Here is a 26,699-nt window from a genome sequence, read left to right as displayed (position 1 = left end):
TCCGAGCAAGCTAACTGAAAACGCACTGAGACCATTATCGGTAATTATAAGGTAGTGGGCGTGCCGGAGGGGGCAGCGGCACGCAGGAGTAACGTCTGACTTGAACGTGGTGTGTTGGCCCTCACCATTCTCTAGCAGACCCCCAAAACAGTCAAGGGGGTGGCCAGGGAGGAGCTGTGGTGAGAATGATGAAGTAACTAATCTAGGGAATAGGGGCTGTGGGAAGGTCCCGCAAGTCTTGTTTTCCCTGTCTCGTTCCCCAACGGCTTTCCCAAGCTCCATGCTGATGTCGAGAAACTGGGGAGCTTGGGAAAGGAGCTAGTGGCAAACCGGCTTCTGGGCTGAGCTCGTCACGTGCCTCCGGGCGGTCCAAGGTCCGGCCGGGGCCGAGGCTGGGAAGGCGAGTGCTGGCAGCGGGCTGCGAAATGAAGAGCCTGTTTTTCCTCCTCGGTTGTCTGCAGCTCCTCGGTGAGTACACCCAGGGCCCGGCGGCGATGGGGAACATGGGTGGCTGCTCAACGACTTTGCCGTTTCAGGTGCACTTTAGGCAATCTGTTTTGAAGCAGAGCTGCAGGCCGTGTCACTTAAGGTGCATTTGTAATGCAAATGGAAAAACGCATTTCCAGCTGGACAAAGAGAAGGAAAGAGAATGAGCTTGGGCGCTTGGGCTGTGATTTATGTATCACACTTGCTATACCTCTGCCGCTCGGGTTTTTCTGCTCTTGCTTGAAGCCAGCAGCTCTGCACCGCAGGATCCATTTTCTGTTGAATATGAATGTAGCTTTGATGTTCAAGGACTGCGATTCCCCGGAGACAAGGCTGATTAAATAGCACGCTGATATTTCCAGGGATGTAGAAGGTGCAGGAATGCATCAGTACAGCTGCATGGGAAAAAAGCTTTGCACAGCTTTGGCAGCCACAGATTAACCTCCTCGGCCCCAGAGCCCCCGGTCGCCATGCGCGTCCGAGCTGTGCCGATGCTGGCCGAGCTGAGCTGGCCCGCAGAGCCCGCGCTGCTGTGCGTGCCCGCACACTTGGCAATGCGCCGTGCAGCCGCTGTGAGTAACCAGTGGGGACGTGACGCGTGTGCACAATGGGGCCGGTGAGGCTTTCTGCTGGAGCTCTAACCTCTCCCTTCCCCGGCTTCAGCGACTGGAAGGACACAAGTCAACCGTAGCACGGGCAGAACAACTTGCAATTAATATTCAAGGGCTTTGGCCTTAAGATTTTTTTCGACTCCAAGGCAGCGAGTTTTTTGTGGCCACAGCCTTCCTTAACTCTGACAGCAGCTCCTTGGGTCTGATCCTCGTAGCTGTCAGGGTCCTTTTTGCTCTCAAGGAGCTTTAAAGTGGATGTGATGGGGGGTTTTGCTCTATTTAAGGGCTGAGCCAGAAGGAAACTGGAAATTGCACTCAGGTGTGTTGAGTTCAGGGCGATCATGTACATAGCGTCAGGCTGAAGTGAACCCTCTGGACCCCACTGGATCAGGCCTTTCCTTGGGAATAGTCTGAGTTTGGCTTTTCGGCCTCAGGGTGGATGAACCCTAGTGCCGGACGGGGTTGCAGAGGCAGGGCAGTGCAGAGCTGGGTCCCCAGGTGGGTCATGCATCGCTTTACATGGTAAAAACCATATGTCAAAGAACAGAAAGGTCTTTTTTTTTAGTGACTGGCAAATGAAGAAAGCCTTGAATCTGCTCTAAGCTTTAACTGCTATTAGCAAAAGGTTTTTCAGCTGTTTTGTGGGGACACCTCCCACGCTCCACAAGGCCGGGCCTTCAGCAGTCTTGACAGGTGAGTTTCCAGCCAGGCGTGGGGCTGGGGAAGTCCCTCTGCTCCCCACCAACCTCTCATCTCTTCTCAAACCTACTGCCGCACACCCTGGCTCCAGTGCCTGTTCTTACATTAGGGCTCAGGTTAAAAATATATCATTTTCTCTTAGTCTGGACATGTCTATATACAACAAATTGTCTCAGCAGTGCCCCTGGCAGAGTCAGACAGTGCAAATGTGCAATTATGCTCCAAAGGAGATGATTACATGCTGATAGAGCCCCCACAGAGCCTACTTAGCTCACATGAGCCAAATCTCCTCCCTGTCATTTACACTAGCAGGTGTGACTTTCTCCTTTGCACCTTCTTCCATCACCCATAGCCATTCGGACCCCCTCGTGTCTGCCCTTTCTCCTCTCCTGCTGCTTTCTTTCCTCACTAGTAGTGTTACACGTGGCAGCCTGACTGGAGAGGACCTCCCTAGAGGCGGGGACAGGGATGATGAAGGGTGATGGGGTAGCCAGGAGATGGTGAGGTGGGATGTCCCTGCGGCCCCTCCTGCCCTCTCTCACTGGAGCATGACCTATCTCCAGTGCTGAAGCTACACTCCTCCCCCTCCGCTACCCCATCCCCTCCAGAACCAGCTTTGTATTTTGCTGTTTTCTTTTTTTTTTTTTCCATAAGGAAAAGATGAACCATATTAACAGCAAAGATTTTTTTTTCCCTCTTCTCTCTCATAACTCACTTGCCTGAAGCCATTTAATTCAGGCTGCTTGAGATTCATCTTCAGGTGGAAGCCAAGCCTGGGAAATGTCAGGCTTGGAGATGTACGTTTCAGAAGCTCTTGTGCAAATACAGATGGTTAGAGTGGGAACTAACCTCAGCGATGGCAGATCTATGAGTAAGTGGGGCTGATGCTGCTGGGAATTACAAGCAGGTGCCACCAACGCACTGTCGTGGCCCCAGAGAGCCCAACTGCCACGGCTGGTGAGGACATCTCTGTCTCCCCAGCCAATCTCCCTCTGCGAAGATGTTTCCAGCATGCTGCTGGTGGGTTCGTAGGGGAGAGGAAAGGATGCACGAATGGAGACAACCAAACTAATGCTGCCTCAGGCAGTGGGAGACCACTGCATTCCCACCCTCAAACACAAAAACCAGCCAACTTCTTGTGCTACATGTGCAGTACCCACCTCAGGTGCTTTGGGCAATCCCTTTTCTCCTCCTATCCTGTCCTCATGGACTTGCTGGCTCTGTTTTCTCACTTCATACTGATTAGAAAAGTCAAGGGCGAGGGGCCCTGTGCATCGTTCATTAGTGTCTAGCGTATTGAGGTCCCGATGTCAGAAGAAACTGCTGAGCTTAAAGCTTAGATAGCTGATTGTATATTATTCTTGTCCACTGCCTGCAGGCCTTCACTGCCTTGTCTCTACCTGTGAAGTGTTTGTCCCTTACTCATCTTTCCACCTGGGTGGGTTAAAAATATCACCTAACCACCAAAATCCCTTGGACTGGGAGGCCTCGGGAGGAGGGGGGGACTGGGACTCTGCTGAACTGGAAACACACAGAGGCTGTTCCTAGGCAGAAAATCTCCAGATCTGGCCTATAAAGGCCAGGTGATCCTGCGGCGTGTCCCAGCAAGGGGCCCTCCCTGCGTCTCCCCGCGGCGCGCGGGAAGGAGCGGAAGTGAGGCACTGGGGGACCTCAGCTCCCGTTGTAACTAGGGCCACCACCTTTCTCCTCTCTGCTCACGCAGGCCATGGTGGCATCAGGCGCTGGAGATGCCTAAGGACTGGCCGCTCCTCGGCCAGTGCCCACGTGAGCCACCTGTGCTGCCGCGGACACAGCGTTTCGTGTAGCCCAGCGAGGCGCAGGCGTCCCGTTGCATCGCTTTGCGGGCTGTGTAAAATAGCCCATCCAAACAGCCACGAGAGCAGGCGGCAAAGACACCCTGCGCCGTGGCTGCCTCGGGGTCAGCCCCAAAGGCCAGGGCGGGCTCCCCTGGTCACGCAAGTGCGGTGGCCCCGGGAGACCCACGGGCCGTGGCGCTCCCCGTGGGTCTGGCCCACACGGTGCCGTAAGCGGCGCACGGCGCTCAAGGAGCGTTGCGCTGCAGCGGGTGTCCTTGCCTCTCCTAGCTGCCGCGGTTGCCGTGTACAAGCAGTGGCTCCCAAACACCAACTTCGAAACTGCTTCCAACTGGGACAAAGGCAGAGCCCCGTGTGCCAGCGATGTGATCCATTTTGAGAGGGACAAGGTACCTGTGGCTTTTTTTGTTTGTTTGTTTTTTTCCCCCCAAAATAACATTTGGAAAAATTCCTCCCCTGCTCGTGGAAAACGCACGGAGTCTTTTTATTTCTTTGCTTTTCTTGCAGGTTGTCTCGGTGTTTGTCAAGTCTCCCCACCCTGTGAAAGACATGGTAAGGCTGAGCCCGGGGCGGCGGGGCGGGCCGGGGGGGGCGCAGGTACCGCGGGACCGCAGCCAGGCAGGCAGCGTGGGCGCCCTCCCTCCCACGCCGACTTTGACATTTTGCTCCTTAGTCCGAGCCGACCTGCAGAGAAAGCCTCAGCTGGGCTGTGGAAGAAGATTTATAGCAGCCCATGTCAGGCTGTGTTTTTGTGGAAATTAGACTTGGAGCCAAAAAGCCCATTTCTGTCATTATTTTTTCTTCATAGTTTTGGGTTTTTTTTTTTTTTTTAAAAAAAAACAATTTCTGTTGGAAGATATTCATTTTTCCTCCCAAGAGGAAAGGAAAAAAGCTCCGCTCTATGGGACCGAAACCTTTGCAGCAGTTTGTTTAGGAAGCACCAAATCGTGGCATTGATGGTGCACAGCAGGGACTCGCCCCAGGCAGAGGCTGAGTGAAGCTGACACAAAAGTATTTTTAAATGAAAACAAACCATTTTGGGAAATTCTGAAGCATTGCTCAAGAAATTTTCTTTCAAATGCCATTGCCTTTTGTATTTTTCTTCTGCGTCGCTGGGCCAGATGTGGTGTGACATGCCCAGCGCTACAGAAATACGGCAGAAATGCAGCTCAGCAAAATCAGAAATTGGACAATAGTAGCAAACTGATGAGGCTTTGCTTATTTTTATTTACATGCTGGGCAGGTGCCTGGTTGCTCCTGGCCCCGGCGTTTCCTATTGCACCGGCCGCCTCCGTCAGCAGCGGGGAGCTGCTCGCCCGCGGGGCCATGCTCATGGCAGGCTTTGCCCGGGCGGCTGCGGGGCGGCAGGGAAGCCACAGCCCGGTGCCTTCACCCTTTTATCAGCCAGTAAATCCCGACAAGCCCTTGAAATTTATGCGGTGTGATTTGTTCAGGCTGTCTCCACCACTAATAGTTTTGATGCTTTAATAACACCCCGTGCCACATTTAGCTCCTCTGCAAATATTTGGAGGGGTTACTTTATTTACATGGCATTTGAAATATGAATTTTTGGAGGAAAGAAAATACTCGGGAAATACGTACAAATACAGTGTAATAAATGATGTGGAATTTACCCAGAGAAGAAAAGAGCAAAATATCACTCCGGTAGATTTTATTTTACCTACAGATGAATGTATAGTATTTCTAAAGTACTTTCATCAGGAGCCTGCAAAGTGCCTAATTGCGAGGCAGCGTTGTTCGTTACAGCACCAGCCCTCCAAAACCAAGCTGGAGTGCGCGATCCCAAGGCCCGGGGCTGCCGCGCGCTCTGAGCTTTACAGGGGTAATTGCAGGCGGCTGCACGCGGGGTGCAAAATGTACAGCGACCTGCTGCTGGCAACTCTCCTGGGGAGATTTTTCTTTTCTTTTTTAATTTCCTCCCAGCCATCTCTCTCCCATGCACTGCTGTGCTCCGCTGTCATCAGGTGGCAAGGGTGCTGCCAAGATTAGGGATTTAAAGAAAAAAAAAACCCAAAATCAAGCACCTGAGCTGTTCTGCCGCTTGTGGGGATGATGTGAAATTTGGCAGCTGGGTCATGAGTAAAAGAATTGGTTTTGAGGCTTTACAGCGAGGCAGGGCTGCACCTGTGCCAGTGCCGGCCTCGCCGCTCCGGAGGGTTAATCACTTAAATCAGCAGGAATACATTAAGCTTTGGAGTCACCATAGAGATGCTATACGGCCTTTGGCCAAAAAAAAAAGGGGGAGACCGTGGCTCGCTGTAGTATCGCAGGACGAAGCCCACTGCCCACGGGAACGGGCTCGGCTCCCTCCGGCTTGTGGGAGGGAGGGAGGTGCCAGTGGTGCAAAGCCCATCCTTCGGCCTCGCGCTCCTCTTTGTTTCGGTTGATATTTTCTATCAGGGCAACTTTGGAAGGAGAAAGTGGGAGTTTGGTCGTGGTGGGGTGAAAGGAGCTGGCGTGAGAAATGCTCCGCTCGGCATGCCTGGGAGTTTCTAAGGACGATGCTGGAGTGGGACATTGCTTTGGTGATGCTGAGTGGGAAGGGAAACAGCTCTCGCGCACTGCTGCTGCCCCTCTTCCGGAGACGGCAGCGGGTGAGCGCTGCGTGCGCGGCGCGGGCATTAAAAGCACGGCCCAGCACTGCCTGCGCGTGCCTGCACGGACTGGGCTAGGAGCATGCGGCCAGACTGTGGCTGTAGCCGTCTGTTTTTGCTGCCCTGTGCTTGACTTAGAGCAGATCCCGCGGAAGAGTGTCCGGCCTGTTCGGCAGCAGCTTGTAGCAGGAAGGGACGAAAAACATGCTCCCCTTCATCAGACAGGATCTGAAAGATAGGAAGTGAATTTTATCCCCTTGGCATTAAAAGAATGCATTATCGAAATCGTCGCCCGGTGCTGCTGGGCAGTCTGCAGTTCAGCGTCTCCCTGGGGCAGGCTGCTGCCTACCCGGCAGTGGAAGGAGAGCCGAGCGGCAGCAGCCGGCGGCCGCGGGCATTGGGTTTGAAGCCCGGCGGCTCCTGTCCTGTCTGCACCTGGGAGCCAATTTCTCAGGATTAGGCTGGGGCTGCTTAGAGCATAATCCCCCCCTTTCCCATTTTCAAAGGAAACTCATTTATTACCCAACGCAGCGGTTATTTGGTTTGAAGTTTAAAGTGGGTCTCTAATTCAGCTATGTGCTAAATCCAAATCCAGCTTAAGCGTAAGTGACTTTGAAGCGTAACCATCACTATCGCGCTAGGTTTTCCATGGTGTTTAGCTGCCTAAGGAAGCAGAGAGGTGTTTAGCAGGCTTTCAGCGGTGCCTCAGGGTCAATCCGCAGAAAGCCTGGGACGCGCAGCGCAGGGTGGGATGCTGCCCTTCGGGGCGCCGCTCGGGAGCGGGCGGCCGGGACGGAGCGGGGCTGGCGGGCGCTGCTGAAACGGCGCTGCGGATGCAGATGGGCAGCGTCACTGCAGCACCAGCCCATTTCTGCAGGTCGCCTTCCCCGGCTCCGTGCTGCCGGAGGAGCGGAGCGGCCATAGCAACCCCGACGCCAGGCCGGCACCGCTGAGCCCCTGCGCTCCTGCAAAGCCCACCTGGCCGCCCTGCATCCCACCAGCCTCGGCCCCACCATTGCCAGCCCGGCTGGCCCTGGCCTCATCCTGGCTCTGTCTGGCACGCGCGGGGCGCTGGGGTCTGCCGAGGGCCTCGCCTTCCCCGGTGCTATATTTTTAGCTGCCTAATGGTGAGAGCAGAATGTGCTCGGCTTTGCTGCAGGATGCTGCTTCCCGGCTCCTGGCAGAGATTGATCTCGAAATGCCAATTGCTCTCCGGGGGCACCGGTGCTAATGAATCGCAATGGTTTACGCTCCCCTCCCCCGCCTGCGAAAGAGCAGGGAAGTCAGGTTAACAAGACACCAAGGAGAGGGATTATTTTTCCTTTTTTCTGAGACAGAGGTAAAAATTTCATGGGAGCGCGCGTATGCGGGTTTGTTTGTGTGACAGCACGTAATTATAAGCCCAAATCCTGCAGGCTTTTCTCTGGCAGCATTCCCGCTGAAGGTCTGCCTGAGCGAGGAGTGCAATAAAACTGCCTTTTGCAGTTATCGAGGATAACACCTCCCCGAGTGCATTTGTTCCTCGCAGTCTAGCTTCCAGCAGGAGAATTTTTTAGGGCCCGTAATGACCAGACCCGCTTGCCAGCATCCCGGGGGCTTGCAGGCTGCGCTGCGGCAGTGGAGCGGGTGCTGGCGGCACGTCTTTCCCTGCGGCAGCTCTGCGCGAGGGCCGCTATCCCGCCGCGCCGAGGACTGTTCCAGCCACGCTCGGCCCCAGAGCTCTTGGTGTGACCTTGTTTGTAGGGGGAAATTCAGAAAAATGAATTGGACCGATCTTGTGTCAATTTGGCGCATATCTTTAAACCTCCGTTTGGATTCTGCCTCCGTAACTCTGGTGCCTCGGTTGGATTTACCTCACTGCACTCCCGGAGGGGCCGCGGTGCAGCACGCTGGCTCCTCAGCGCAGGAGGTGTGTCACTGCGCTCCCTTACTGATGCCCTCCAGAGATGGGTTTGGTGACCGAGACGCAGGCCCTCACGCTGACGTGTGGTGTCCCCATGTGCCCTCCGCCTCCTGCCAGGCTAAGCCTGGCTGTTGTCCCGTGCCCGGCCGTGCTCCCAGGAGCAAGTGCGCGCCGAGCCCCTTCCAGCGCTCACTGGCGGCTGCCAGACCTCCACTCGGGTCTCGGTCCTTGCTCCAGGACACCCAGTTTCTGCTCGGAGAGCAGGATGCTGTGCCGCCGGGTTTGCACCTGAGGTGGCTTTTACCCCATCCGTGTGGCCCCCACTGGCGTGCTGTGATTTAACCACCACGCGTCTGTCCCCCAGTGACTGGGGCAGTGACCGCAGCGAGAGGAATGAGCCCAGGACACACCTTCGCCACGCTGGCCCGCAGCACGGAGAGCTGTGCATGCAGCTTCCAGACCGAGCTGCCTTTGCGTCCTGCTGTTGGCCTCAGGGGTGCAGGACCGCCGGGGCCCAGGACAGGCATGCGGTCCCCTGCGGGGGACAGCTGGCAGTCTGCTAATGCGGCATGGTCTTGGCAAGGTCTTTGCTCTGTTTTTCCCCGGGGCCAGGAAATACTGTTGTTTTTGAGCTTATCGTGGCTCTGCACAGCAGCTGGAGCGGGCAGTCAAGCCTGGGTAACTTGCATTTGCTAGAACCAGACGAAAACGTGCTTGGATTTTGCTTCCCGTCACAAAACCGGCAGACCGTTTTGATGCAAGTGGAGACGTGGGTCAGGAGAGCAATGCCGGAGCGGAGCTGGGCACGGGCAGTAGGACAGGGGCACGTTCCCGCTGCTCCTGCCCAGCTGCAGAGGGGCTGGCGGGCCCCGCTCTGAGCGCACAGCCTCGGCCGCTCCGGCACTGCCATGCTACGTTTCAGAGATCCGATATGACGGGCTACCCCCGTGCTAGGGGGCTGCAGTGCCAAGACAAACTTGGACGTGCTTCTGCCGGGAGCAGGTGCAGGGGCCCGCGCTTCGAAACACAAGGTAAAAGTGATGAGCAGACACAGCGGGGGAACCTGATCCTGCATTAACGAGAGCGCAGCTGCACTGCTGCCAAGTTATCGTGCCTTGCGGGAGGTGGAGGCAGGGACTTACGCAGGGCAGAGGCAGCCAGGCGCCTCATTAGCTTGCAGGGGATGATGCCGAAGCCACGTCCCCCCGGCACACTGCTCCTTTGCCCGGTCCCCTGCCGTGCATGTGTCCCCGGCCTGGGACGAAGAGCCAGGGCAGAGCTCTCTGGGCAGGAAGGTCCCAGCCTGGCAGCAGGTCGCCCTCCTCGGCTCACCCTTCCCGGCTCGACGCGCGTGCTGGCCGGGGACGTGCCCGGCCGCCTTCACGCTGGGCTGGAGAGGCTATGCCCGTTCCTCCCGCTCAGCAGAAGTCATTAAGCCTTATTTAAAGGATTTCCAGCCATTTGTTATTGCCTTTGGCGCGCTCAGCCGAATCGGTTCGTTTCGGGCAGCCTGCCCGCGGCGACCGCAGTAATGCGATTCTGCGGGAACGTCTCCAGCCTCCGGGGGCCGGCGGGGAGCATTGGCTGCCCTCCGTGAGCCCGCAGCCGTGGCCGGGCGTCCGCCACGCTGCAGGGCTGGGCGATGGGCCCGCTGCCGCCCCCGCCGCCCCCAGTGGTGCCAGCACCCTCTTCTCCATTGCGGACCCGTGCCTTTCCGCAGCACCTCTGCCTCGCCTTTCCCAGGGCTCCTGCCTCATTTTCCCTCTCGGCGCCAGTCTGCGCCAAGCGGAGGAGGTTTCTTGGCACGTAGGCAGGGAGCGCCGGGGCTGGGAGGGACGCAGGGGCTGGAGGGAGCCTAGCAGGGACGTGGGGACTCTCCTACCCCTGGTCCTGGGGAAACCGCCAGCCATTCCCCACTGGGGCCCAGTCTGCAGAAGTGCCGGATAGCATCCCGGCGTTTCCCAGCCCGCTGCCTGGAAATGTCGAGTTTTGGTATAGCTGTGGCGATAGCGGAGGGCGACCCGGACCCGGCACCGCGGCCAGCTGAGGACGTGCGGTCGTGCCTGCGGCTGAGGGGAAGGAAACCAGCCTGAGGATGCAGGTGTGAGCTTTGCCCGGGCAGGAAAACAAACAAGCGAAACCCCCTAATGAACCCAAGAAACCCGGCGGCGAGCAAGCCCCTGGCACGGCTCCGGGGCCGGCGAAGGGAGTTACCTGAGGATAAATTTGGCCCAGTGCCTTTCGGATGCCTTCGGCAAGGAGCTGGATCCAACCCAGGGGTTTGCACAGCCGGCTGCTCTCTGGAGCCCCGGGCAGCCCCCGAAGGATGCTGGGAAAATCCCTATGCTCCCCATCTCCGGGCTGCAGCGCCGGCGGCTCCGGCTGCCTGCTGCCCTCTGCGGGCTGGAGCTGCCCGAGCGGAGCAGGGATTTGATGGGCGATACGGAAGCCAGCAATCGCGAGCCATGCTCTCCCGGGGCCGCCGCAGCAGTGCCGCAGGTTTTCCGGCATGGATGAGCGTGGCACGCCGCAGCTGTCCCTCAGCTCTGGCCGGCGCTTGTTAACCGGGCCGAGCAGGGCTGTGCCAGAGGCTGGGTGAAAGCCGCACGTTTCCAAATCCGCATTCCCAGGCCTCTGTCGTTAGGTCGGAATAGCTGCAGGTCACTAAACAAGGAAGGTCTGTAAACTGGGAAGGTGGGTCTTACCCTGCCAGTCACTTCTGCCCCTCTTTTTTCTTTTTATTTCAGAAAGGCAGTTTTGTTTTCGCTTGTGAACATCTCGGGACTTCTTGGGCATCCCACTCTTGCATAGCGCTGCGCTGCCGGGTTGCAAACTTGATGAGTATGGGCTGAGATCCACACATGGTCTCTTTTTTTTTTTTTTTTTTTGCTAGTTTTGGTGAGAAAAATTGTGACTGTGTTTCAGTTGTCATTACATTTGCTAATGAAGACCAAAGAGATAAGTCATTTACCAGTATCAGGGATGGGAAATGACTAATGGGTCTCTAAGTAGCACACTGTATTAATGACCCTGGAGCACAGGTTGGCAGGAGCAAGAGAAAGCAGATGAAACTGCCAGCTTTTTGGCTCTGGTCCTTTGGTACATGTCATTGCTCAGTTCAAAATGTTCTTGGAAAGTGTCCCAGCCTATATGTGATTTCTATACTAAACTACCAATTGCGGAAAGCCACTTCCCAACCAGAGTCTTCATTTGTCCTCTGCAGTGAGCCGCGACGCTTAACTCTCTGCTAAATACCAGTGCAAATTATTTACAAACTAATACCCTCTGGGCAGCTGAGCCACTTCTGAAATGCCGGCCAGTGGCATGCATCTTGGGGAGAACTTGTTCACCTCCACTTCAAACCAGCAAGTGATACCACTGCCTGCCTGTGGGGCCTGGTGGTGAGCGTAACACACGTCTGTCTCTGTGGGCTGGGAGATCATCTGCGGATGCTGGCACGGGGCAGGCCTTCCTCAGAAACTCCTGCAGAGCTTTTCTTGCATTTCAGCCTCTGCAGATTCGGCAACTTCTTATGCCAGCTTGCACATTGCAGTTTTAGTTCCAGGGCTGGTGTGTATGTGGATTCAGGGCAGTCTCTGTCCTGTGTGTCTGGTCTGGAGCTCGGTGTGAACTGGTCAGTGACTGGGATGGTGTGTGGGCTGGGGGACTCTCTTTTCCCTGCCACACTTGCATTAGGCGGGATGTGGACATCTTTCTTTGGGTTTGAAAACTCCAGCCAGCCTAGGTTGTAGGCCTCTGTGGTGGAAGGGGATCTCTAGCATGAGCTGGAGAAGCTACATCTTCTCCAGACAGTGGATCCAGACCCCAGCAAGCTGGCAGCATCAGTGTTGAAGATGTGGGGCAAATTCAGGGAGAGGCTAAGAGACCTTTTCTTCTGCCTCTCCCCACTGCCTATGTGTGCTGCTAACCCTGTGTCTGCTGTGATCCCACCCAGGTCCCTCTCTACAGCAATCTCACCACTAGTCCCTCATGGGTACAGGAGGATGTGGTTGGTCATTGGACTGGCTTTTGCATATTTTGTGTGTGTGTGTGTTTCTCTTTAATCAGCAAAGCCTGCCTCACTCCCACTCTCCCCACACTGAGCTCAGCTAGATCGCTGTAGCTTTCTTTCTAAGCCATGTGAGCAAGAGCTAATTCTTACCTGTTTTTCCTTGCTTATAATGCATGCACAAAGTGCTCTTGCCTTGCTCCCTGGAGAAGGGTGACTGATGCAGCTTACAAACACAGGTACCTATTTGTCAAAGTGTTGTCTTTGTGGCTTTTTTTCTTCTTTTTAAGCTCTGAACAAACAACCCTCTGGACAGGAAAGTTCACTGCGTCCCTCATGACCACCTCAGGGTGTTTGGAAAGCTCAGATCTGCAACCACGGTCAAGGTGTTTGGTAAATCTACTGAGGAAAGAGATCTCATCCAGGAAGAGATGAGGACAGGGGCTACTAACCCAGTGGTCTTGATCCATCCACAGTACTCATCAATGCCAATTTCCAAAGGCTGGGAAAACAAAGCAGGGCCAGCTAGTCATGGACCTGGTGTGTCACACATCCCTGTCACCAGCAGCTGCTGTCTGCTTGTTCTTCCTCTCTCCCAAAGCCCTCTTCAGTTACAGGCCTGAGTGCCCACAGTTGACTTCAGTGAAGATCTGGTATCGTGTGTTGGCAAAAAATATCAAATACATCCAGTCAAAAACCCTATCTTGGAGAGCTGAGCTGGTACCCACCAGCCTGCAGCCAACTGGCTACCCTTCCTGCTTAGGGCAGGGATGCACCGCAAACTTGGCCAGGGTGGCAGCTCAGCAAACTGATCCCCAGTGGCTGGTGAGAGAGACAGCCGTGAGGGCCTGGAGCTGCTCCTGCCTGAGCAGGCCAAGCAAGCACTGGGAGAGAGAGTCTGCCTAGCCACACACTCAGCTGGCTGGCAGCGCTGACCGTATCTGTCCTGGGTATTTGGTGTTAGTTGACTGCCACAAAGTGTTCAGCTGCCTGTTCCCAGGTGGGCTTGGAGGAACACAAGCTGGGGCACCTCTGAAGTGAAGGACCTTATAAATGAAACTGGTAACATAGATCTTGCCTAGCTCAAAGCAGGCCAAGTCCTGAGCCTCATAATGTTACTACATATGACTTTTATACCTGTAGATAAAGAACACTTTGACATTCTTATCCTAACAGACCTTTCAGCCTCTTTCAATGCTTCAGTCTTGGAAGAATTTTCCTTACTTGACAGAAATAACAGAAATTTTGGCAAACATGATGGTGTGGTTTCCAGTTAGGCACTGCACATTAAGGTCTCATGTCACAGCAACCATAGGTGAAGGCTTCTTTCATCTCTGGCTGGTGGAGAGACTCCATTCCCTTGGGGTAGATGGTGCCCAGGCCTCACTTATTCTCCTTTTCATCACCTTTTGTCTAGACCAGAGCAATGTGCAATGCTGCTGGATCTGAAACAGGCGGTACGTAGGAGCACTGTGAGGTCGTCTCGGTAGCAGCTGTCCTCTGCTCTCTGCTCTGGCTTCTCATGGTTTCTAAAGCAAGATGATGATCTGGCCTATGGACTTCAAAGCACTGCAACACCAAGGCGCAAAGCATGTGGAACGGCTGCTTGTAGCTTGCAGATGAGGTGCTTTTTGCCTCGATGAACATCCCCACAAAGGTGGTCCCTGTACGGACTGGAGCATCTTCAGGCAAGACTACCCCAAGGACAGAGAGCTATCACAACCCCTGTGTGACAGTCATTCCTTAAGTCTTGCTTATCTACATGCATATTTAAAGACTAGTCAGATAGATGAAACTTTTAAACTCATCCTAACACTCCTCTCCCTGCCCACAGGATCCCGTGTGTGGGAATAACACAGTCCTGGAGGGCTTCCAGCTACCATCTGAAGAGTGATGCTAAAAAACCCTAGATAGACTGAGTTAGAGGAGAACAGAGCCTTGAACATTACTCACTCCTTGACACATGAAAATACTGGGGGAAAACCCAACTTTTTCTTGAGTAATTCATAAATGGAAAATAAGATGAGGTGGGCTGAATAAGTTGTGTGTTATGAATGAGTTGCCCGACTCGGCTGCTTGCTAAAATGTGTCCTGCAGTCGGCAATACTGGCTGGCGACCCGGCTGGCTACAGCTCTTCGGTGGGACGTTCATCAGATGCAGAGCAAGCTGGAGCACTGTGCATCTGGAGCTAGGCAGGTTTGCCTGCGTGGCCACAAGCAGATGCCTTGCTTGGCTCAAGCCAGGTAGATGTGGCAACTCTGCCTATCTGGTGGTGATGTCTTACTGAGCGGCTCTACCTATGGCAGCGCAGCTGGTTAAATACTACTGTGTGTTTTCCTTAGTTTGCTCCAAGTGCAAATTCACTAGTTGACACCTCGTCAACATTTGTTTGACCCTGTGCATTTTTTTTTAAATGTCTCACATGCAGGGCGTAGGCACAGTCCACATGGTGTGGCAGACAGATGTCAATGGGATGACACATGCTGACCTGCGTGATGGTGTCCTCAGAAAAAGCTATTTCCAAGTGTCGATGGGTCAAGCTAGGGCAGATTTATAAGGGCCCATCATTTAATAAACACACTCATGTTGGTTTATGCTAGCAAAGTGCAAGTTGGAGCAGCCTCAACCCCAGCCTTGCCCAGGGGGTGGAGGTGGCCTGGCTCTCCCCCGGCCAGCATCCAGGGCCAGGAGGGTCCCAGGAGGCCGGGAAACCATCCTTCTGGTATCAGGAGGCTTGGCTGGCACAGCCCTGCAGTGAGGACTGGGCACCTCCCCCCCGAGGCCCTGCACCTCCCTCCGCTCAGTGCGCTTGCAGAATAAGAATTAGATTTTGCACAATGTACAAACGTGTAAAACAATTTCAGAGGCGGTTGGGAGCCTATGTACCTAAGAAGCTCTTGAAAGGGTTTATTTTTGTTTTCTTTTGCTTTTTTTCCCCTAAATGCTTCATGGCTTTGTGTTACTGTAAGATAAAGTGAAACTGCCTTTCCCCATCCCGGCGTCCCCCTCTGTAAAAAAGGAGATGATGCTTTCCCACTGCACAGGGCACAGCGGGGGCGACTCCTCGTGACTGCAGAGTGCCTGGGAGACAGCGAGGATACTGGACATTCAAATAAGTGCCGTGGTTATTTGCTTGCGAGCCTGGGCAGCGGGACTGCACAGTGACGTTTTGAATCCCTTTGTTTAGTACCTTCCGCTGGACGGAGAATTCATCCTGGCGTCTGGGGCAGGATTTGCAGCTTTTGACGGCAGCTGGGATCCAGGATGTGACTCAGGTATTTTGTGCCCTGACTAGTCACCCAATCAGCCCTTAATCAAGCAAATTCAGCACAAACACTTCTACAAACGTCTTTTTGCTATCCCACCTCAGAGTAAAGTGAATCACTCCTCTTTTAGTATCTGCCTTTTCTTTGATGACCTCCTTCACATCAGATCTTCTTTTTCTGCTAGATCACCTGTCTTCTAAAAAAATAATTATACTAGGGAAGTCTTTGAAGCTGTAGCAGAGAGGTAAATATCGTTTGTATTTTACCCTGTCTATTAAGCATGTAGCCACATCAAAGTCCTCATTTTCTTTGCCATCATATTTCTAAAGCAAACTGGTTATGAATTACACACCCAGGCCTCAGAGAGCTGAACCACAGCCATTTCAGAGAGTTGGCCTTTGGCCCAGCTCGTGTTTGCATAAAGGCATTTCAGCGCTAACGCATCATTCAACCTCCTGTTAGGCTCAAACTGAGATTCGTGATGACTGAGGTAGCAGTTTTGTTATATCAGTGCCTGTTATTAGCCTGAAAACTGTTTGCTAGGGAGCGGTATTTTTGGTATTTGAGAGATAAATAACACTTTCAATGGCAAGCGGCTTTTTAGTTCAGCTGCAGAAAAACAACCAGAATCACAAGTGGAGCATGAGGAAGCACAGCGTGCACATCGGGGCCCTGAGGGGCAGCTTTGAACCGCCTCGAGGATAAATGCGGGTTGTCTCTGCCCCCTGGCAAAAACGCCCGGGCAATCGGAGGGGGCAGTGCGCAGGAGGTGAAGGCACCAGTGGGTCTATCTGGAGGAGGGACTGCAGCCTCTGGCTCTGCAGGGTCGCTACCAAGCTCATCATGGAGAGCTGATGGAAGCCCATCACTGTCATCGTTCCCCACCGGCGCTGTCTGACCTGTTTTGGCCATGCTTGGGAAGCCGTCTCCCCTTTGCACGAGGCTTTAGCTTCTGACTCTCAGGTGCTCCTGTGAAATCAATGGGCAACTTTCACAGCTGGATTAAAAAAAAATTTAATATGAATATAAACAATGCAGCTGATAAAAGGCCATATGATATCGGTAAAAATAGGTAAATCAGTAAAACTGGTATTAATCAATAAAAATCCAGCTCTTGGGGATGGATGGGGTGCGAGGTGGGTGTTGTGCCAAGCCCGGGTTGCTCTCGACCTCCCTTGCCGCTCTTGGCAGGCTCGGCCATCAGTTTCGGGGACGCCGACGGGCTGGCGTGGTTCGACCCGGCGCTGTGGCAGACGGCCGCCTCGCCAGGGGAGCTGCAGCCGGGCGGACGCATCTTTGCCGTGGATGAGGAGCGCGTCCCGTGCCAGTACGACGATGTTATCTTTCAGCCCGAAACCTCCTTCCGGGTAAACGTCGACTCATCGCAGGGCATGATTCATCTCCGGAGCATCTCTCTCATGGGTCAGGTAACGCGGGGCGGCTGAGAAACCCGGCGGCGTGCTCGGCTCACACCTCCTCGCCGCGGCCCCCGAAGTAGGTCACGAGGAGAGGGAGCGCGGGAACGCAGCAGGCTCACCCCCACGAACCCCGTGGACGGGCGCCAGGCGCCAGCCTCCTCTCCAGAGTGGGAAAAAGCTATTTTTGGCCTTGAATGGAGGTTTTCCCGAGGCACCAAGCCGTGGGAGCACTGTGCCGGCACCACGGTGGGATGAACACAGGTGGCCGTGGGCTGCTCCGGGTGGCTCGAGTCTCTCCATCCCTTTGCCTTCGCCGCCAGTCCTGCTCTGATGGGATCTGGAGCAGCAGCCTGGGGGTGCGTGGCCGGGGTGCACGGGCAGGATTTTCCCAGTGCCCTCAGCCCGTCGCGCCACTGCCCCGAAGCCGGCGGTCAGACGGGGCCCATGGCACCAAGGCGGCAGCGCGTCAGGGCTCGCCGGCTGGGGAACCCGCTCCGGCCTTGCTGGAAACGCGCTCCCTCCTTGTCGCTCTTCTCCCGGCCAGACGTTCAGCAGCCCCACGGCCTGGGCCGAGTACCTGCGGGGCCCCTCCGCACCCCGGCAGTTTCACGGCAACGGCACTTTCCAGGTGTCGGGCGCCGGGTGTCCGGACAAGTCCGGCTGCATCTGCGGGAATACCCAGGTGAGTCCCACCACGGCAGTGTCGGGGGCTTCAGGACAAGCCCTGGAGCCCAAAGAGGCGGTGGAAGATGCTGGGAACAGGGCCACCTCTGCTGGTGGAGCCTGGTCCGGGGGTGGTGGCTCGCGGGGGCGAGGGGCTGACGCTGCCCTGCTCTGCTCTAGGACGGCCCCCGGGTCTGCGCGGCCCTGCTGGGGTCAGCGGGGAGGCCGTGCCCTGCGCCGACGTGCCGGAGCCCGCTGCAGCCCCTGGGCCACTGCTGCGGGGTCTGCGGTGAGTGCGGCGCCCCGGCCCCCTCGCCCTCGCCCTGCCCCGCAGCCCTTTCCCCGGGCTCGCGGGGCTTTGCCGGCCCCTCGCTGGGGACCCGCCTGCTCTCGCAGGCCGGAGGTCCTGCAAAGAGGCGCTGCTTTCCTGCCTATTGCTTTGCTTCATGTTTTTTCCCGGCTGCTCCCCCAAAAAGTGACGTTAAAGCAGAACCGGCAGGCACCGCGGAGGAGACCCCAGCCCGGGAGCCAGCCCGAGCCCCTCGGAGGCAGAGGGCTCGCTGCGGCGTGCAAGCGTAGGGACCAGCATAGGCACGTGTGTGCCCGTCCCCAAGGGCTTCATAAACTAAAAGCAAACCGCAGGCATGAGCAAGTCCTGCAGTGAACTTGCTGAAGCCACTGGCTGCTTGTGGCTGCCATCTCACAGCTGGGAAAACTGAGGTCCAGCGACCGTGGGTGCAGGGGACTTCAGTGGGGGCAGCAGCACCTCTGCTCCCTCGATCCGTTGAGGAGCTGAAGGATTTGTGCTTAGAAAGGTGGCCAAGGACACCTGTGACCCAACCGGTCACAAGCTGCACCGCTGCACTGCTCCCATGGGTCCTGTCCGCTCCCGGCACGTGCTTCGCCCGGCACCAGGCAGCGTACGTCTCTCTGAAGCGTTATCACGGCTCTTTGGGGCCTGCGCTGAATTGCAGCCCTCCGTCCCTGCCTCTGGTTTATCCTGTCAGGATGTCAAAACTCATCAAGCTAATAGGACTCTGCTGAGTTTATGCGATGGAAAACACTCAAAGGAAAGGCACTTTTTTCACAGTAATGTCATCTTTCCAATGGCAAGTTTATTTCATTTAAAATAGCATACATATTTAAAGTAAACCATAAACAAGAGATTGACAGTATTCCCTCTGCACATGTGTGCTTCTGCATTAATCTACCTAGGAGTTTAAGTGGAGTTTTTCTTACGCAATTTTAACTGTTATCGTACCAAATTCATTAAAATGGCGCTATCTGTTTCTCAGCTGTGCCCATAAAAGCAGAGCCTTTAAAAGCCATTAGGAGAACTTCCCATTTCACTAAACGTTTCCTTGCATTTTTTCAAGGAAAATACTTGAATCAATGAATGCAGTGCAGCGATACAGGGAATGTGAGTGTCCCCTCCTCTGTGCTTTACATCCAGAGAACCAGTAGCATTGCTGAATCACAGCCTTGCAGCCTTGAAACCCAGATAAGCGTAGAGCTTCCCGCAGGAATATGCAGGAAAAAGCCTCTGACAGAAGGCTTCTCTCTGGAATATGACGGAAAAGAAAAGCTTTTAACCAAAACCAGCCAAAAAAAGAGCAGTGAGAGAGAGCAGTTCCTCCGGGGGCTTTGTTCAGACCCCACTGCAAGCCCCCTGCTCCTTGGCACCATGATGAGATCTGGCTGCACAGAGGTGCTGGAGACCCCTGTGTGGCTCCGGCGGCAATCGGCATCGTGCTTTGTGCCGAAAAGCACAGCGATTTGGGTCCGCGGCAGCTCTCCAGGCAGTCCAAGCTTAGTGCTGATGTGCCCTGCCTCATCCCTCTGTTTTCGGGCTGCAGGAGCCACTGTTTGCCTGGAGTTCACTCCTGACTTCGACCTGCAGAAATACCAGGACAGGCTCGTCCAAGCCTTCCTGAGCCTGGTACGTCAGCCGGCTGGCGGGACGGCAGTAAGGTACTGGGAAACCAGTAGCCACCTCAGCCAGCGACTCGTGGGGAAGGTGGTGGTGGGGGGGTGATGCGTGGCCTCGTGCATCGCCCTGGGGATGCGGGCGGCTGAGCCCTGTGGTCCAGTATCCCGGCTGGGGAGTGGCAGCCTGCGCGATCAGCTCCCGACCTCCACCCATGGCTCATGTCCCAGATTCGGCCCCTTGAATTTGGTGCCACCCAGGCCAGTGCCACCCCCCTTGCTCCCAGCTGCAGCCAGCCCGCCTCCTCTCAATCTGGGGCAGAAACAGAGACAGCCACCAGGTTCCTGGACCCTTCTGGCCCTAAAGAAAGGATAGTAACTAGCGCATGGGCCACGGGCAGCATCTGCATCATTTCATGCCATGGGATCCTGCGGGCTCTGGGAGACGGCTCATGCCAGGATGACCGTGGCCAGGAGCTGCCGGTGGGTGAGGGCACGCTCGGGCCTCACACCAGCAGGATCAATACCAGAATATTGCTCTATTGATCCTGAGCTGGAAGCCTGCTTCCTGCCCTCTTTACGACCCCACACATATTACTACGTGGTTTAAAGGGTGCGCTACATTAAATTGCTCCCTCGGCTGCAGGTCAGGCGGGGGGATTGACTGGCTGGTCTCTGTAGCAGCTGTGGGACCAGCTGGCTCCAGCGGGCGTCATCCAGAGAGCGTTCCTGGTGCTCTTGCCTCTGCTGAGGGGGATGCTGCGCACCCACTGCAGCTTCCCAGGGACAGGAGATATGAACCTATCATTTGGGAAAGCCAATGGCAATGCAATAACAGGAATGGCAGCTCTGTGATGGGTTTCACCTGAAGATTTATAGATGGGCCTTATTGGTACATCCATCAAGGCTGTCTATAGACGTGACTCTAATTTCTGCCTACTGCTCTCTTTATGTCTTTTGTGTTTTGAAAAGCCTGAATATGCTGGAGTTCAGATGGCAATATCCAAGGTACTCAAAGCACAGACCTTCCTGGGAGTCGCACTGCGAAGCTCCACTCCTGTCATCCAGATAGTGCTCATCGATGACCGGACTGGGTTGCAGACAGGCACCGCTGCTGAGCAGATGGCTGCAGACATCATGAGTGACATTGCACAGCACGGTAATGCTGCCTTTCTCCTTGGCTGGGCTCCAATGGGTGCATCTAACCCACCGCTGGTGGCAGCTCCTTGCCACCTCACCAGCAGCTCTTCCTCACCCACTCCTGTCAGCCGTGGCACATTTGCCAGCTCTGTGTCCCTGCTCTTTCAGCAGCAATGTCCTGTAATGGGAATCACACGCGATCAAGAGGCTGTTTGGTCGCTGCTTCCTGCATTGAAAACACTTGATTGCCTGGAAATGGCATCTGCTGTGCAAAGTTTTAAAGCACTGCCTTTGTCCTCATCCTCTTCAGCGTAGGCTGGCACAGCTCTGAATCTTCCTGATACACACATGCCCTGCTTTTCTAAAGATTTTGTTGGTGAAATTTTGCTTACCCCAAAGTTGTACCACTTTCATCATAGTAAGACAGCAGTGGGAGAAGAACAGAACTGCAGAATTAGAGAATTATTGGGGATGGCAGGGGACCCCTGGAGATCATCTGGTCCAACTCCCTGCTCAGGGCAGGGTCAGCTAGAGCAGGGTGCCCAGGACCATGTCCAGTTGGGTTTTGTACATCTCCAAGGCTGGAGACTCAGTATTTTCTTGTGTTTGGGTGAAATTTCCTGTGTTTCAGTTTGTGCCCATTGCCTCTTGTCCTGTCACTGGGCACTGCTGAGAAGAGTCTGGCTTTGTCTTCTTTACATCCTCCCATCAGATATATACATACACATTAGTAAGATTCCCCCCAGCCTTTTTTTCTCCAGGCTGAACAGTCTCAACCCCCTCAGCCTCTCCCTGTCATCTTTGAGGCCCTTTGCTGGACTCACTCCAGTACATCCATATCCTTCTGGTACTGGGCAGCCCAGTCCTGGACACAGTACTCCACATGTGGCCTCATCAGTGTTGAGTAGAGGAGAAGGATCACCTCCCTCGACCTGCTGGCAATGTTCTTCCTAATGCATCCCAGGATACCTTTGGCCTTTGCCACGAGGGTGCATTGCTGTCCCACATTCATCTCCCTGTCCCCTAGGACCCCCAGGCCTTCTCTGCAAAGCTGCCCTCTAGCTGCAATGTTGGATGTGGATGCAGCCATAAAAGTTCAGAGATGCTGATGGAAGTGTGGATCATAACTGGGGAACAAGGCACAAAGCTGTATTAGTAGAAGACTTTATTATCCTGGTTGAGGCCACCCAGCTGTTTAGTCCTTCCTTGCCTTGGGGAAAGGAGCTTAACCAGGCGAGCAGCAGTGGCTCCTTCTGCCCTGTGCATGAGTCAGGGTGGTGTGTGGATGGTGGTGGTGGGGGGTGTTGCACCGTCCAACCCTTACCCATATTTCTTCTCACCCTTTCCCAGGTGAAGCACTCGGCATATCCAGCAGCAAAATGGAGGTTGCCACTGGCAGCATTTTCAGTGCGCAAACAGGAATCAGCACATCGAGGAAGATCTTAACAGGGACGGTTTTGAGCCTGCTCTTCAGTCTCCTGTTGCTTGGAGGGATGCTCTTTCTCTACAAAAGAGGAACGCTGAGGTAGGGAAGGGCCTTCTGCGGGCAGCATATGGGTAACATTGGCAGCAGCTGCAGAGATGCAGCTGAGCAGCCCAGGCTAGTGGCGACGGCTTCAGCCCATCATCATCTTCCAAGTCCAGGGCTGCTCCAGGTCTGCTACTGCCGCAGGGCAACTTGTTACCGAATGCGGGCCTTCCAGCCAGCCTTGCACCGGGGACAAAAGGCAGGGCTGGCCGAGAGCTCCTGCACCTCCTTCTCCATGCTTCATCCTTCCTGCCACCTCTGTGGGCACAGCTAGGCACTCTGTTATTCTGGAAGTTACTGGTGCTTCGTGTTTTATCGGAGGCAGGTATAAACTGGAGCAGGTTTCATGCTATGCTAAGTTAGATCAAGGGTCCAGCCCTTGGAAAGCTCTGAGGTGACTGGAAAGGCACTTTTCTGCACTTAATCTGGTACTTCAGCTTCCTCCCCAGCCACGAGGGAATTGCTGCTTGGCGGTGTGCTGTGCTCTGGGCAGGAGCAGCGCTGCTGCTGCACAGCTGGAGCGCTGACCAGTCTGACCTTGCTGCTCCAAGGAAATCTCCTGTTCCTGGTAACCTTTAGTTTGCAGCCCTGCGTGGGGATGGAGAACTGAAACTGCCTGCTTTTAAATAGAAAAGCATCAAAATAATTCAAAACATTCGTCCTCCAGCTTTGTAGTCATGAAAGGCAATGACAGCATCAAGGAAAAAACGCAGTGCTGCTTTCCACTAGTGCCTTAGCTATTAATACTGCACAGAGAGCGGCGCAGATCCAAAGGGAAGGATGAAAGGGAGCTCAACACCTAACAGTACTGCAGCCGAAGAGCTGGTCAGAAAGGCCTCATCTCCAGCACCTTTTCTCCTTGCAAGGCAGAGACGAGGTGGGAAGGGCTCAGATGGTGGAAAAACCGCCCTGCCAGCACTGAGCTCAGCACAATGCAGGCAGCCGTGGCGGGCGCTCCTCTGACCGACCTCCCGATTGTCCCCACCGCCTCCGCTCCCCTCCAAAGCGCTCCCCGTCGTGCATGGCCTTGCCTGCCCCAAGAGGTGGGATGGCCTCGACATAATTCCCGCTGCAGGGCAGGTTGCGTGTGTACACGGCGGAGGCTTTGGATGAAAGCACCAGCACCACCTCCAGAGGTGCTGACGTGCCGGCCGATGTGCCAGGGGCACGGGCCGGGGGACAGCTGCTGGTGAGGTGTCACTTTGGGGTAGGTTAGAGGCAAAAAGCAGGTGGTAGGAAGGAAACCGGCAGGGGATGGAAGGGCTCACACCAGACCGCGATGCCTCGGCCAGGTGGACACGTGCCCAGCCTGGCTCCCCCTCGCGTCTCAGCTGCCGGCGAGGTCCTGCCGGGTCCTGTCCCTGCTCGCAGCTGGCCACCAGCATGAGCTGTGCAGGGTTTACTGGGGACAGCACCGTGTCCCTTCACGAGGCAGTACACTGAGCCGCTCTGACTTATTTCACCCACCTGACCTTGGGTGAGACAGGGCGACCCCGAGCATTTTATAACCATCTTCTGGGGATGGCCGTCGCTTGAATGTGGGGGTGCAGGAGGCATTCGTGTCTGCCGGGGAGCACAGGGCCCCCAGCACCCGGGCTGCTGCTCTGCCGCGGCTGGCGGTGGCCGTGGCTCGCAGGTCAGGCCGTTGCTCCTCGCCCAGCTCGTTAGCGCGGGCTTCTCGTTGCCCGGCAGAGCGCTTGGGCATGGATGGTGTCCCTGCCGCCCAGCACGTGCTGACATAACGTTTCCTAGCAATAAACTAGCGCCTTCATTTAATTTCTAAATAAAACTCCAAGCCCCATAATTGCTGCTTGATGATTTATCTTCCACTGACATGTGTTTGGATGCCGGACAGGCCTTTGAAACAAGTGCTGTCAGCATGAAGAGGGAAGTTTATGTAACAGCAGAGGAGGGAGCTGAACCCAAGCCCAGGCCCTTCCCTGCGCCGAGGAGCCCGGCTCGTTCGTGCTGGGCTATAACGAGACGGGACATTTACGGGTTAACTAGCTTCGGTTGTGGCTTAAGGAACTTTAATGAACAGCTTGCCCCATCCATCCCTTGGAGATGAAGCACTTCAGCTGCGGGAGCTGCTCTGACAGGTACCCCGGGTGGAGGGGGAGGCAGGCGGTGATCCCCAAACGTCTCTCCCCAGGCTGCGGGCTGTGCGCCTTCCCCGGCTGTGGGGCGGAGCGCAGGGCCTGGCGTCCCCGGAGCCGGCGAGCAGCAAAGGGTTTGACAACCCCATGTTCGACGTGCCCACAGACACCGGGGTGAGTCACCGTCCACACGGTTTCGGCCACTGCGGGGACCCTCCTGCCCGGATGGGGTTTCTGTCCCAGCTCGAGGGAGGGTGCACAGCACTGCACAGCATTGCAAACACAATGCGATGCCCGGGGGGGGTTTCTCCCGTCCTGGGGCCAGGAAGGGGCTCGTGCAATGGCCCCATCTCCGGTGGCCACGCGTGGAGCCAGCCGCTCGTGAGCGCTTCGGCTCCCGGAGCTCAGGGCTGCTGCGGGGCCTCGGCGCCTGTAGTGAGGAGGGGGATGCTCGAGGCCTGCATCATGTCTCCGGTGGGTGTTTTTCCCCTCTCTTGCTGCTGCAGGAGCCTCCGGGCGCTGCCTTCTTTGAGGACACACGGCCAGAGACGGCTCTCAAAGACAACCAGGTTTTCTACCTGAACCCTCTGTACGACGAGAGCGAGGTCGACACCTGATAGCGCGCGTCGGATGCCGGAGCCCTGGGGCGCCAGCACCACGGGGCTCGGTCCTGAGCAAACACCTCCCTCCCCTCGCCTCCCCCGAAACGGCTGTGCTGCCTCCTCCCCTCTGCAGCGTTTGATGTTTATGCCGAAAACGTCGTGGACCTGCCTTGCAATTTATCGCCTGATTCCCCGCGGTGAGAGAGTCAATATTTCCACAGCAAAACCAAAAAAAAAAAAAAAAGAAGAAAAAAAAAAGATAAGGGGTACGATAGTGTTTTTTAACAGTTTGGCTTTCTGGGTGCTGATTCGGGAGGCAGTTCAGGGGGCTGGGGAGGGGTGCGGGGGCACTCCGCCGCCGCTGTGGGTACCAGCCGGCCCTCCCACGCCAGCACCAGGAAGGGGTAAACCACCCCGCGGGGGCCGGCACCCAGCACCCCGGCTGCCCGCAGCGGCGGGTTGTCGCCGGAGCGGCTCTAATGGGTGATGCTGCAATTATGGAGATGCATGCAAATATATGCAAATTCACACTCTACCGGGTTTTCAGTAGGGCTCATTGGCATATTCCATAAGGAAGCAGCTATTTTAAGTTTATGATATTTTGTTCTCGTCTCTGGAAGACTTAATCCCTTCCCAAAGGCCTTGGGAGTCAGCATCAGAGGCATCGCAGGCCCTGACGAAACGCGGCAGGTCGCGTCCGGTGCCGCAAGGCATTGCAGCACCCCGCAGCTCCCCGGGGCCGGGGTGGAGGCGAGGAGGAAAACCTCAGATACGGGGGGATACCAGCAGGGAAATACAAAAGGTGAGCAAGTGAGGACTCGAGGCCGCCCCCGCTCAGGCAGCAGGGCTGGGGGCTGCAGACTGCGCCTCAGCACCGCAAGACACCAGGGCAGAAATGCAGACCAAGCTGTCAGCGGCGGCAGGCGTCCCTGGGCGCGACCGGCCCTGTCCTGGCACCTCGCTGCCCTCCTGCAGCAGCCGATTTCGCTGTGGGCAGGAGCGGTCCGGGACCGGGGCTCCAAAATTTGCCACCGACACACAGTCACCCCTGTTACATGAGCCTGAAGGGATGGAGACCCCCGTCCTGCAGCCAGCTGGTGCCCCATGGATGCTGTGGCCTTTCCCTTCCAAAACAGCTCATTGCAAGCAGCCAAATTTCTTTTAGCTTAGATGCCTTTTTAAAAAAAAAACCGAACAACTGCATCCATGCAATTTTCCCCAGCCGAGGCCGATGTGGTGCAGCACGCTGGAGGATGCTGCCACCGGGCAGCCAGTCGCCTCACAGCATCTCGGTGCCCTGGCTCTGCCCCTCGCGCGTGTGGGGCTCCAGGTAGGGGAAGGACACCCTGGGAACAGCACGGCTCAGCGCGCAGGGTGGCGCAGAATGGTCTTTCCCCCCACTGTGAGCAGCTGAAAACCTCAGCTCTGCACCCTGCCAGCGCGTGGCGGTGCTCTCGCTGTGAGCCTGGACAGAGGTTTTTATCGGAGGTGACACGGCTGCAGGAAAGGCAGCAGAAGGCAAAGTGTGCACGAGGGGAGGCAGGCGCTCCTCTCTGTACCGATCAGCGCCGGCTAACCCCGCCGTATTGGGGTGTATGGATTTGCTGCTTGCGAGGCTTCATTTTTAAAATGCATTAGCAACTCGAGGTCACTTACAATAGAGGCTTTAATTAAAGTAGAGATCAATTTTTGTCAGTGTGCTCACAGAGCACATGCTGTACTTTTCCTCCAGGAGACACGTTTGCTCACTCACACAGTGAATGTTGCAGGGAGGGAGAAGTTCTGACAAAAAAAAAAAAAGAAGCAACAGAACTATTTTGCAATGCTAAGGCCAACAGCTGCTGGAAAACCAGATGTTACCCTGCTGCTTTAGCTTCCTTGCTGGTGCAAACACAGCCCAT

General features: G+C 55.6%; 1 protein-coding gene across 3 annotated transcripts; it reads left to right on the top strand.

Annotated features, from left to right (window-relative positions):
- Nucleotides 1-25,050, top strand: AMN (amnion associated transmembrane protein). Of its 3 annotated transcripts, XM_026111427.2 has the most exons (13): nt 1-40; nt 277-468; nt 3,902-4,020; nt 4,139-4,183; nt 15,347-15,434; nt 16,617-16,852; nt 17,388-17,525; nt 17,687-17,795; nt 19,363-19,445; nt 20,405-20,591; nt 21,923-22,097; nt 24,253-24,370; nt 24,703-25,050. In XM_026111427.2, the coding sequence occupies exons 2-13, from the start codon at nt 426-428 to the stop codon at nt 24,811-24,813; spliced, it is 1,452 nt and encodes a 483-aa protein (XP_025967212.2). In that variant the 5' UTR covers nt 1-40; nt 277-425; the 3' UTR covers nt 24,814-25,050. The 3 variants fall into 3 exon arrangements, with proteins under 3 accessions (XP_025967212.2, XP_025967213.2, XP_025967210.2); XM_026111428.2 differs by having other exon boundaries at nt 12-468; nt 17,472-17,525; XM_026111425.2 differs by having other exon boundaries at nt 13-468.
- The last annotated feature ends 1,649 nt before the right edge of the window (nt 25,051-26,699 follow it).

The sequence above is a fragment of the Dromaius novaehollandiae genome, chromosome 5, assembly GCF_036370855.1.
Source record: "Dromaius novaehollandiae isolate bDroNov1 chromosome 5, bDroNov1.hap1, whole genome shotgun sequence".
Taxonomy (NCBI): Eukaryota; Metazoa; Chordata; class Aves; order Casuariiformes; family Dromaiidae; genus Dromaius; species Dromaius novaehollandiae.
This window is presented reverse-complemented; position numbering and strand designations above follow the sequence as displayed.

Bases quoted from the DNA above. Each gene is read 5' to 3' on its own strand.
- AMN (XM_026111427.2), top strand. From the start codon at position 426: ATGAAGAGCCTGTTTTTCCTCCTCGGTTGTCTGCAGCTCCTCG. The intron at 17,526-17,686 runs GTGAGTCCCACC...GCTCTGCTCTAG, and splicing joins GCATCTGCGGGAATACCCAG to GACGGCCCCCGGGTCTGCGC. The intron at 20,592-21,922 runs GTAATGCTGCCT...ACCCTTTCCCAG, and splicing joins GAGTGACATTGCACAGCACG to GTGAAGCACTCGGCATATCC.